This window comes from Schistocerca nitens, chromosome 9 (genome assembly GCF_023898315.1).
Source record: "Schistocerca nitens isolate TAMUIC-IGC-003100 chromosome 9, iqSchNite1.1, whole genome shotgun sequence".
Lineage (NCBI taxonomy): Eukaryota > Metazoa > Arthropoda > Insecta > Orthoptera > Acrididae > Schistocerca > Schistocerca nitens.
The window spans coordinates 203,636,913-203,650,087 of NC_064622.1; the positions used below are offsets into that span (position 1 = coordinate 203,636,913).

Here is a 13,175-nt window from a genome sequence, read left to right on the forward strand (position 1 = left end):
GCGATCTCCTACACTGGCCGTACACCACTGGTGATCGTCGAGGGGACACTGTATAGTGCACGGTACATCCAAACCGTCATCGAACCCATCGTTCTACCATTCCTAGACCGGCAAGGGAACTTGCTGTTCCAATAGGACAATGCACGTCCGCATGTATCCCGTGCCACCCAACGTGCTCTAGAAGGTGTAAGTCAACTACCCTGGCCAGCAAGATCTCCGGATCTGTCCCCCATTGAGCATGTTTGGGACTGGATGAAGCGTCGTCTCACGCGGTCTGCACGTCCAGCACGAACGCTGGCCCAACTGAGGCGCCGCCGGCCGAAGTGGCCGTGCGGTTAAAGGCGCTGCAGTCTGGAACCGCAAGACCGCTACGGTCGCAGGTTCGAATCCTGCCTAGGGCATGGATGTTTGTGATGTCCTTAGGTTAGTTAGGTTTAACTAGTTCTAAGTTCTAGGGGACTAATGACCTCAGCAGTTGAGTCCCATAGTGCTCAGAGCCATTTGAACCATTTGAACCAACTGAGGCGCCAGGTGGAAATGGCATGGCAAGCCGCTCCACAGGACTACATCCAGCATCTCTACGATCGTCTCCATGGGAGAATAGCAGCCTGCATTGCTGCGAAAGGTGGATATACACTGTACTAGTGCCGACATTGTGCTTGCTCTGTTGCCTGTGTCTATGTGCCTGTGGTTCTGTCAGTGTGATCATGTGATGTATCTGACCCCAGGAATGTGTCAATAATGTTTCCCCTTCCTGGGACAATGAATTCACGGTGTTCTTATTTCAATTTCCAGGAGTTTATGTTTGTAAACTGTTCGCGTGCGTCCGTGGTTAGAATGTACCATGCATGGCTTCATTCGGCTATCGAAACCCTGCGCCGAAGCAACTGTGATGCCACGTGGACCATATATGACAAGAGCGAACAACAGCTGAGAAAAAGTATATGGGTGAATAAAGGCGTATATTCTGAGCAACTGATGGCCCAAATGAACCAAGGGTCTAGCAGCAGTGCCTCTTAAACGACCGTGGTCCTCCGCAGCAGGCACCTGTTTCATGCTCCCATGCTGACTGCAGTTCATCAGTGTTTTCGTGTCACAAAGGTTCAACACAAGTGCGCATCTATCCTCGGACCATGTCTGTGCTTACATACAGTCGGTTTTTCTCGACACAATGGAATCTACTAGTAGGTCAATGCAGCTCGCAGTGTATGTGTGTTGTTTCAAGAGCACCAGGATGAGTCTACCATACTCCCCTAGCCAGCAACCTCTTCAGATTTAATCCAAACTGAGAATCTGTGGGACCACCTCGACCGGGCTACTCACGCCATGGAGCCTCAAATGAGAAACCTAGCGCAGCTGGGAATGGCAAGGCAGTCGGTATGAATCCACATTACTTTTGGTTCCTTCCACAACTTTAAGCCGTCGGCACACGGACCGTGCATCCGAACGTTGAGCATTGAGCGTGCCGAGTTTCTGACGTCATAGCGTGGAATAACACGTTCGGGAGTCTTTCCGAAAGTGCAGAGCAATATCTAGCATGTCAGATATTCCGAGCGTGCGTCTGAGCGTTGACCAATGAGATGGCACAGCGTCACCTACGTCACACTCACGCCGGCTCCCTTCAGTACAGAGTTGTGAGGCGCCATATTGACATTCATTTCAAGCCTATATGTATACATGCCGTTTCTGAGCACCAACAAATTGAGAATCACTGGAAAACGCGTTGTTAACTGTGTGATTCGTTCCAATAAAATAATGAGAAACATCATATTCGTGGCAAAAGAATTATTGTAACTTGTGTATTATGACAGTAGGCTATTTGAAGGCAGCGACACACTGAAGATCCACCCAAAAAGCATTGTTCTTGGTTCAATTTGTTATAATTAAATTTCAATTAGTAACATATCTATGATTAAGGTTTTTAGCAAGGGGTAACATAATACGGTTAGATGCAAGGGATGTATTGTTGGTGTAGTGTAACGAGAAGAAGTAAAAGTGCATGCCGAACTGCCACCAGTTGAAGGTGACAGTGAAGGTGCTAAATTGTGCTACAGCTAAAGACTCATTCTTTGACTGCTGTAATTTATGACTTCAATTATCTGTCACCTTATTTATGTCATTTCATTGTCGCCATTTTTGTTACTGTCTTTGTGGAATTAAAAAAAAAAAAGTAGCGTCACAATCTTGTGTTGAGCTGTATGGTGGAGCGGTGGTTCGCGTCGTGACACTTCCAAATTTTTTTCCTTACATTCGCGTTTTTATTAGGTTTGATACTTTATTATTAGTTTAATGTAAGTATATACTATAATATTTGATGTTATGTACATATAAGTTCACCTCTTTTTGAGGGGTGACTGTTCGATTGGCTTAATCTACAGGTCAGTTTGCGCTACTCGTATAAAGATATTTTGCTCCTTTTTCTTTTACGCTTCGTAATTCACATGTTGCAAAGATTCTGCTATTGGGTAGGAACAGTGATCAAGTAAGACTGACGTTGGGGTTTTCCTAAAATGTGGGAATGATGAAATAATGTTCATCTTATGCGGAGAAGTATTCCAAATTTGTACCGCACTGTTTGTAATGGAACTTATATAAACCTGTGTGCTTATTGATCGGACATGGTACTTTCATTTTCGTGGACGATGGAGGAAATGTGCGTTTTAATAGAGCTAACGTGGGAATTTTACGCGCGCCCGTTGAGTAAACAGTATGATTTACGAACTAGAAAAATCCCTCAACTGCGCTGCGATCACGTTGGGGCCCACGTACCGAATGCACAAGTCGCATCGTCCCTGAGCGTTCAGTAGCACGTTGAACTCGGTACGCTCAACGGTAACGTTCGACAGCACGGCCCGTGTGCCGACTTGACTCTCTTCCTGCACGTCTGCGCTCCAAAAGGTTGTTGCTGATTCTTTTTACAGGTTATTGCACTAATTTGGTTGGATCGTGTATCTAAAGCTTATTATTCTCAGGAGCTTCCAAAGTTAATAAAGTTTGAAAAACAGGATAGAGGAACTGGCAGAACAGAGGTGACGAGAGTATCACGTAACGGTTAACAACGCGATCTCGGTTTCCTTTATGTTCTGTCAGATGTTTCTGCATCTACTTCCAGCCACCATTTACAACTCATATTGTTTTTGATGTGATTACTTACAAACACTAGACGAATTACAAACAATTAATATTCCTCTCCGTCACTCACGGTGAACTGTGAATTCGTGGCATATTAAAATTGTGTCCAAACCAGACATGGAACCCTAGATTTAAAATAAACACTCTTACATCCGAATATATCTCACAGGCCACCTCTAAACCCGATGTGTCCATCTGCCAGTAATTCTTCGCTACTCTTGTAAACACTGCAGGAAGCTTCTTACATTATTGATTACCTGCTACTGATCATTGCGGTTCTTCAACTTGTGTCACTTCCTCCGTCGTACCAATCTCATGTTGCAAACATATCGCCCAGCTCTCATAATATGCTAGGAAGACAAATTTGATGACATATTGAATAGTTGTCTGGAATATGTCAGACAATCCAATTCATTCCGGCAGGCTATATTTGAGGTAATTCAATAAGTAAATGAAACCTACACCCAAAATTTACAAAACATCGCCTGTGTTTGACAGTATTATATGTTACTGATAAGTTGTATACTTTATGAATCAATGTGGGAGTTTCATTCTAGAGATGAAAGTGGTTAAAAATAACGAAATATTTGTGATACTTGGAATCCCCTACTAAGAAACCAGTTTCAGTTAAGTGAGTTCAATAACGTCTAAGGAAAGGAACCTGTTTTTCTGAAAAACATACATCACAATTATAAGCCTCCGCTTCCTGCAGTAAGAGGCAACAAGATTACAGGAGATTATGACTGAAAATATGGTGCCAGTAAATATGTCCTTCTCCTGCATAAAACTCTTGTAGCTTTGTCAGTGAGCTCCTCAGGTGATAAGCAGATTTCACAATCGCTAAAATATCTTAGGTACTATACATGCGTTCTCATACTACACTAATGGCCATTAAAATGGCTACACAACGAAGATGACGTGCTACAGATGCGAAATTTAAACGACAGGTAGAAGATGCTCTGATATGCTAATGATTAGCTTTTCAGAGTATTCACAGAAGGTTGGCGCCGGTGGCGACACCTACACCGTGCTGTCATGAGGAAATTTTACAATCGATTTGTCATACACAAAAAGTAGTTGACCGGCGTTGCCTGCTGAAACATTGTTGTGATGCCTCGTGTAAGGAGAACAAATGCGTACCATCACGTTTTCGACTTTGATAAAGGTCGGATTGTAGCCTATCCCCATTGCGGTTTATCGTATCGCGACAATGCTGCTCGCATTGGTCGAGATCGAATGACTGGTAGCAGAACATTGAATCGGTGGGTTCAGGAGGACAACACGGAACGCCGTGCTGGATCCCAACGTCCTCGTATCACTAGCAGTCGACATGACAGGCATCTTATCCGCATGACTGTAACGGATCGTGCAGCCACGTCTCGATCCCTGAGTCAACAGATCGGGACGTTAGCAAGACAACAACCATCTGCACTAACAGTTCGACGACGTTCGCAGCTGCATGGACTATCAGCTCGGAGACCATGGCTGCCGTTACCCTCGACGATTCATCACAGACAGGATCGCCTGCGATGGAGTACTCAAAGACGAACCTTGGTGCACGAGTTGCAAAAAGTCATGTTTTCGGATGAATCCAGGTTCTGTTTACAGAATCATGGTGGTCGCATCCGTGTTTGGCGACATCGCGGTGAACGCACATTGGAAGTGTGTATTCGTCATCACCATACTAGCGTATCACCCGGCGTGATGGTATGGGGTGCTATTGATTACACGTCTCGGTGACCTCTTTTTCGCACTGACGGCACTTTGAACAGTGAACGTTACATTTCAGATGTGTTACGACCGTGGTTCTACCCTTCATTCGATCCCTGCGAAACCCTACATTTCAGCAGGATAAAGCACGACCACATGTTGGAGATCCTGTAAGACCCTTTCTGAAAACAGAAAATGTTCAACTGCTGCCCTGGCCAGCACATTCTCCAGATCTCTCACTAATTGAAAACGTCTGGTCAATGGTGGCCGAGCAACTGGCTCGTCACAATACGCCAGTCACTACTCTTGATGAACTGTGGTATCGTGTTGAAGCTGCATGGGCAGCTGTGCCTGTACACACCATCCAAGCTGTGTTTGACTCAATGTCCAGGCGTATCAAGGCAGTTATTTCGGCCAGAGGTGGTTGTTCTGGGTACTGATTTCTCAGATTCTATGCACCCAAATGGGTGAAAATGTAATCACATATCAGTTCTAGTATGATATATGTGTCCAACGAATACCCGTTTATCATCTGCATTTTTTCTTGGTGTAGCAATTATGATGGCCAGTTGTGTACCTTAAGAGTTAATCATTTATAACAGACATCTAAACACGAAATATCAACATGAAAAACATTATTTTCTGTTGCAGATAACGTGGATTCCAATTGTTATCTACATGCCAGCTCTCGCCTTTAATCAAGGTAAACAGAAGATATTTAGCTGTATTTTTTACTTATTAGCCCACACCAATAAGAGACATGTCCTCTCAATTATTTTATATCCTCGTTAAATTTTGTGGTACAATATAGCAGTTAATTGTTGACTGCTAAAATATAAGGGTCAATTAAACAGTTTCCTTTCGAAAGCCGTACATTCCAGAATCGGTATGCTAGTCAGGCGAAGATGACGTGAACACTGAGGATGCCATCCCATCCTTGCACAAGGTTGAAGCTACTCGTTTGGTAAAACTCTGTGCCCTGCTGCATGAAGAAGTCCGTAACCGCGAGCTGCACATACTCGCCTGACAGGACCCTTCATGAACCGTCATTCATTTTCAAAGAATATTCTTAGGAATTTATTTTATTTACTAGCGATTCATCAAGAACATTAACACATTTAATTACATTATGTAAGCATGCAAGTAGTGGCCAGGGAGTAACTGATGAAATCATAACCATATTCCTTTTAACAAATGGGAATTTTATTCACTTTAATAGTGCCTAAAAGCATTTTTAAAAGAAACAGATTTAAAATTATAATCGGAAAGCATCGTCTAAATATCAAAGTTACAATTTATTCAGAGGCAGAAAGAAACAAGTTTTGACTGTATTATTTTTCGGGCAGAGAACCTTGCCGCTCCCTTTTGTTAGGGCCGTAGTTACGACCACTCACAACAGCCTCTGAAAGACTACACTGGTGCACATCCGCAACACACCAGATAACTTTAAACTAAGAGTTTTAACAATTTACACAAGCACACAAAATATTCATCGCCCGTAGGAGGGATGGAAATGGTACAAAACACTAACAATTAAATTATTTACCTTGCCACCGAAGGTTCAACTTGATTTTGACTTCTAAGAAACGTTTTACGGTGAAAGGGTGACAACTTTATATACTAAAATGATCATTTAAATAAAAGCCCATGAAATGCAATCTTAAATAAAAATTCTACAAGGTTGGCCAAACAATAGTTAAGATGCTCTACAGTACACAGACACCGCCTCGCAAGATCATAAGCAAAAATATCAAAGTTTCCAAAGATCAAAAGGTATTTGAGGTATTAGGCCGTTACACTCGAAGCAATAAATTCGTTAACACATCAAATCCGACAAACATGACAGGGGCAGCTACTGACGTATGGTAGATGGATAGGGAGATTACCGAACAACCCGAACCGCAGGTTGCTCTAAGCCGCCCCTACTCCACAAGAGAAAAACTGACCATCCAATTTATGAACAACCACCTTCCCGCGGGTGGGCAAACGAAGAAGAATGGTGGGACGACTCCAAAACAAAACGGCTGGTGACCTCACCAAGAAAACAAGTAGAATTTAACAAGAGTAAATGAAACAACATGTCACCAATCACTTAACTTCTAATAAACAGCGATTTCTCGAGAAGACCTGGCGCAGCAACCCCAAATCGCTGTTCCAAACCGTCTGCTGCCAGCCGCTTCAACGGACGCAGGAAGGCGCGCCGATCTCCCGTCTCACGGCGTCGCAGCTCGCACCGGCCAGACTGATGTCATGGGTTGACTCCTGTTGCTCTCGTGTCGACCGCGAACTCACTACCCCTCGCTACACGCCGCGGCCCACTGGACTCACGTGGCGACATCACATGCGCCGACGCTCAAGACGGACAAATGATCTTGTGTCTCAGTGCGCGACCGACCAACTGATCGATCCAACCGCCAATGACCATTGCCTGAACAGACTCGAGCAGACTGGCGGTCTAACGCGCAGACTCACAAGGGAACCTCCCCATCGCACCCCCCTCAGATTTAGTTATAAGTTGGCACAGTGGATAGGCCTTGATAAACTGAATACAGATCAATCGAGAAAACAGGAAGAAGTTATGTGGAATTATGAAAAAATAAGCAAAATATACAAACTGAGTAGTCCATGTGGAACATAGGCATTATCAAGGATTTTGTGAGTTCGGGAGCGCCTGTGGTTAGCGTGAGCAGCTGCGGAACGAGAGGTCCTTTGTTCAAGTCTTCCCTCGACCGAAAAATTAATTTTTTTATTTTCAGACAATTATCAAAGTTCAGGCACTCACACATAATCAACTTCGCTCTTCAACTTCGCTCTCCAAAATTCCAGGACATGTTCAGATTTGCTTGGACATATGCAGGACTTGACGATCTACACACGGAAAAATTTGAAAACGTTAAAAACATGTTTTGACAATGCACAGGGAAAACTGTGCGACTGTGAAACTGTTGTATTCAATTGTTGCAGTTTATGTGATAAACTCTAATGTTTTCATCACTTTTTTGGGAGTGATTATCACATCCACAAGAAAACCTAAATCGGGCAAGGTAGAAGAATCTTTTTACCCTTTCGCCAAGTGTACAAATTAGGTGGGTCGACAAAATATTCCTGTCATGTGAAGCACATGTCGTCACCAGTGTCGTATAGAATATATCAGACGAGTTTTCCTGTGGAGGAATCGGTTGACCTATGACCTTGCGATCAAATGTTTTCGCTTCCCATTGGAGAGGCACGTCTTTTCGTCTACTAATCGCACGGTTTTGCGGTGCGGTCTTAAAACACAGACACTAAACTTATTGTAGTGAACAGAGACGTCAATGATCGAACAGACAGATCATAACTTTGCGAAAATAAAAAAAGTAAACGTTTCACGCGAGGGAAGACTTGAACTAAGGACCTCTCGTTCCTCAGCTGCTCATACTAACCACGGGACCACGGCTCTTGTGGGCTGTACTATCCTTGATGTTGCCTGTCTTGCGCATGGCCTACTCAGTTTCTATATTTTGCTTATTTTTTCATAGTTCCACACAACTTCTTCCTGTTTTCTGGATTGATCTGTGTTCAGTTTTTCAAGGCCTATCCACTGTGCCAACTTATAACTAAATCTGAGGGGGGTGCGATGGGCCGGCCGAGGTGGCCGTTCGGTTAAAGGCGCTGCAGTCTGGAACCGCAAGACCGCTACGGTCGCAGGTTCGAATCCTGCCTCAGGCATGGATGTTTGTGATGTCCTTAGGTTAGTTAGGTTTAACTAGTTCTAACTTCTAGGGGACTAATGACCTCAGCAGTTGAGTCCCATAGTGCTCAGAGCCATTTGAACCATTTTTTTTTTTTTTTGGGTGCAATGGGTAAGTTCCCTTGTCAGATGCAGGAACTAAGCCCCGACTGGGTGACCACTCGCTGAGTTTTCTTACTGGCGGAGTGGAAAGACTCATTTTGCCGGCTTTGAAGGTTGATCCGAACGACAGACATACTACCACTCCGAACGACAGACAGACACTAACTGCCTAACATATGCGGAGGAGAGACAGACTAGCAAGCTGGGGACGAGAGACTGACCCAGACTGCCAGACTGGTGAGCTCATAACGTCCCTTAAATGAATGTGAACAGGCAACCTTTCCCCTTTCCCACCAGAGGGCGACACCAAAGCTGCGATTGCCACAGCGGCGTCACCGTCAGAAACGGAGGGCGATTGCTTCACACTACGCGCTGCGGCGCGCTCTTCAAAACAGCAATTTTTACCACGGCTCACTTCAGGCCATTTTTACGGGACCGAAGGAGATAAAAACGCGTGGGGAGAGATCAGGACTATAGGGCAGGTGTTCGAGTGTCTCTCACTTTAGTTGGCGTAACTTCTACGTTATGACATCTGAGATGGGGGGACATGCTGCCCCTTACAGATCTTACATATTCTTCATTGACCGTTGCATGTCTATCGGTGGTTGTCATTCGCCAACCAACAAAAGAGTAGCAGCACTTTGATCCTGTTTGGACGCATTTGGTAATAACGGCGTTATAGTTCACATTGCCGAATTTACCACACGTATGTAGGAAAGAGACGAATGCCACAATAATCCCTTGTGTACGTGCCGGTGCTTATGTATGCACATCGGAGTCGCGCTACGTTGCATAAACGCTGCAGCAGTTCCATCAAACGGAAGCTTTTTGATCGCTATTGTGACCAGACAAAACTACTTTCGTCCGCCCTTCAGTACTCTAGCAGATCATCAAACTAAAACATATGAAATATTAACTCACTTTATTACATAAATGAATAAAATATTTACTGAACATTGACACACTTCATTGCCACAGGAGTACTTGTCAATTTACAACTGTCATTGACTGCTAGAGCATCACCTGATGCACTAATTTCAAACTGTACGTTTGTGGAACAGTACTCGACATTTATAACAGTACAAGTTCATCTGAAATATTCATTACTCGTTGGTCCTAGACGATGATGTTGACTACTGTAGCTGGGGTTTCGAACTGGGCTGAGCTCCTGAGTTGTCGATACTACACTGACAGCCACTGCGAGGGCGCTGCTGTTGCTGAGAGGGTGGTCTGCAGGTGCGCCTCCCACACACTTTTGTAGAGTGCAAAAAATGGTTCAAATGGCTCCGAGCACTATGGGACTTAACTTCTGAGGTCGTCAGTCCCCTAGAACGTAGAACTACTTAAACCTATCTAACCTAAGGACATCACACACATCCATGCCCGAGGCAGGATTCGAACCTGCGACCGTAGTGGTCACACGGTTCCAAACTGAAGCGTCTAGAACCGCACGGCAGCACCGGCCGGCTGTAGAGGGCAGCGTGACCTCGCTAACGACTGTGGTGTCGATTCTCTTTGCCAACTTTGATGTGGCATCGTGATGTCTGGGTGACACCACAATCACCCGTTATAGAACTATTCAATAGAACTGCAAAATGTAACTGTGCAACAGCAATGAAACACTTAAATTTCTTGTGTTGTATGCGGTAATGAAGCTTCTTTTACGTCAAACATTAATAACTCTCCGGTGGTGGTTTCTTTACCTCCACGCTCTGTGATCTGTATAGTGCGGTGATCATACCCACGGTACACATCTGAGACACTGGATTCAGTGTTGTTCGGTGTGTATAAAACGTGTCACCTTTAGGAACTTTTTTGTGAAATTAAAACTTTAGAAAGAGTTCATATGTACATATACAGGGTGGTCCATTGACCGTGAACGGGCCAAATACCTCACGAAATAAGCGTCAAATGAAAAAACTACGAAGAACGAAACTTTTCTAGCTTGAAGGTGGAAAGTAGATGGCGTTATGGTTGGCTCGCTAGATGGCGCTGTCATAGGTCAAACGGATATCAACTGCGTTTTTTGAAAATAGGAACCCCCATTTTTCATTACATATTCGTGTAGTACGTAAAGAAATATGAATGTTTTAGTTGGACCACTTTTTTCGCTTTGTGATAGATGGCGCTGAAATAGTCACAAACATATGGCTCACAGTTTTAGACCAACGTTTGGTAACGTAGGAAAGTACGTTTCAACATTTTATGTCGGTAGTTCCAATGTGCTACATGTACTTTTGAGAACTTATCATTTCTGAGAACGCAAGCTGTTACTGCGTGATTACCTGTTAATACCACATTAATGCAATAAATGCTCAAACTGGCGTCCGTCAACCTCAATGCATTTGGCAATACGTGTAACGAAAATCGTCTCGACAGCGAGTAGTTAGCCTTCCGTAATGTTCGCACATGCATTGACAATGCGCTGACGCATGTTGTCAGGTGTTGGTGGATCACGACAGCAAATATCCTTCAACTCTCCCCACAGAAAGAAATCCGTGGACGTCAGATCCGGTGAACGTGGGAGCCATGGTATGGGGCTTCGACGACCGATGCTCCTGTCATGAAATATGCTATTCAGTACCGCTTCAACAGCATGCTAGCTATGTGCCGGACATCCATCATGTTGGAAGTACATCGCTATTCTGTTATTCAGTGAAACATCTTGTAGTTCAAATGGTTCAAATGGCTCTGAGCACTATGGGACTTATCATCTGAGGTCATCAGTCCCCTAGAACTTAGAACTACTTAAACCTAACTAACCTAAGGACATCACACCCATCCATGCCCGAGGCAGGATTCGAACCTGCGACCGTAGCGGTCGCGCGGTTCTAGACTGAAGCGCCTAGAACCGCTCGGCCCTTTCGGCCGACATCTTGTAGTAACATCAAAATTATGTAGGAAATCATCATACATTGTACCATTTATATTGCCATCGATAAACTGGGGGCCAATAGTACTTCCTCCCATAATGCTGCACCATACATTAACCCGCCAGGGTCGCTGATGTTCCACTTGTCGCAGCCATCGTGGATTTTCCGTTTCCCAGTAGTGCATATTATGCCGGTATACGTTACCGCTGTTGGTGAATGACGCATCGTCGCTAAATGGAACACGTGCAAAACATCTGTCATCGTCCCGTAATTTCTCTTGTGCTCAGTGGCAGAACTGTACACGACGTTCAAAGTCGTCGCCATGCAATTCCTGGTGCATAAAAATATGGTACGGGTGCAATCGATGTTGATGTGGCATTCTCAACACCGACGTTTTTGAAATTCCCGATTCTCGCGCAATTTGTTTGCTACTGATGCGCGGATTACCCGCGACAGCAGCTAAAACACCTACTTGGGCACCGTCATTCGTTGCAGGTCGTGGTTTACATTTCACATGTGGCTGAACGCTTCCTGTTTCCTTAAATAACGTAACTATCCGGCGAACGGTCCGGACACTTGGATGATGTCGTCCAGGATACCGAGTAGCATACATAGCACACGCCCGTTGGGCATTTTGATCACAATAGCCATACATCAACACGATATCGGCCTTTTCCGCAATTGGTAAACTGTCCATTTTAACACAGGTAATGTATCACGAAGCAAATACCGTCTGCACTGGCGGAATGTTAGGTGATACCACGTACCTATACGTTTGTGATTATTACAGCGCCATCTATCACAAAGCGAAAAAAGTGGTCCACATAAAACATTCATATTTCTTTACGTACTACACGATCTGTATGACTTATGGCAGCGCCATCTAGTGGGCCAACTAAAGCGCCATATGGTTTCCCCCTTCAAGCTAGACAAGTTTCGTTCTTTGTAGTTTTTTCATTTGACGCTTATTTCGTGAGATATTTGGCCCGGTCACTATCAATGGACCACCCTGTATACGAAAATCCTTCATTACAGATGTGTGAAATGATTTACTAAAAATGATACATTTACCAACGCCGTTTGCAAGTATGACAGAATTTATTACTCATAGTACAAAAACTAAACGTTTATGAAAGACATTTAAATTGAAAAAGATTGCCACCTACTCCCTCCATGTATTTAATCCCGTTCCGTACATTGCCGTACACTGTGGGGAAACTCCTAGTGTTTTCCATATTTACTCGAATCCATTTTCAAATTCATTTTCGATATGCCCCTCAGAAATTAACACTGGGTACAAGAGTTGACTACACCATGGACTTTAGATGTCCCCATAGGAAAAAAAATCCATTGGATTCAAATCTGGCGATCGGGCCTACGGGACCCTCTCGACCAATCCCTCTGTTCGCCAACTGGTTATCGAGATACTGGCGAACTACACCCGTAAAGTGAGGTGAAGCACTATCGAGCCGGGTGAGTGGCCGAGTGGTTCTAGGCGCTACAGTCTGGAACCGCGCAACCGCTACGGTCGCAGGTTCGAATCCTGCCACGGGCATGGATGTGTGTGATGTCCTTAGCTTAGTTAGGTATAAGTTCTAAGTTCTAGGGGACTGATGACCTCAGCAGTT

At 44.4% G+C, this 13,175-nt stretch overlaps 1 protein-coding gene across 2 annotated transcripts in view; it reads left to right on the top strand.

Moving 5' to 3' along the window:
* The window catches only part of LOC126203819 (sodium-coupled monocarboxylate transporter 1-like), a 472,971-nt gene that overhangs the window by 57,062 nt on the left and 402,734 nt on the right, over nt 1-13,175 (top strand). For both annotated transcript variants that reach the window (XM_049938186.1, XM_049938187.1), the window contains exon 5: nt 5,494-5,545. In XM_049938186.1, coding sequence (XP_049794143.1) covers nt 5,494-5,545 — 52 coding nt within the window. The remainder of the gene's footprint in view (nt 1-5,493; nt 5,546-13,175) is intronic.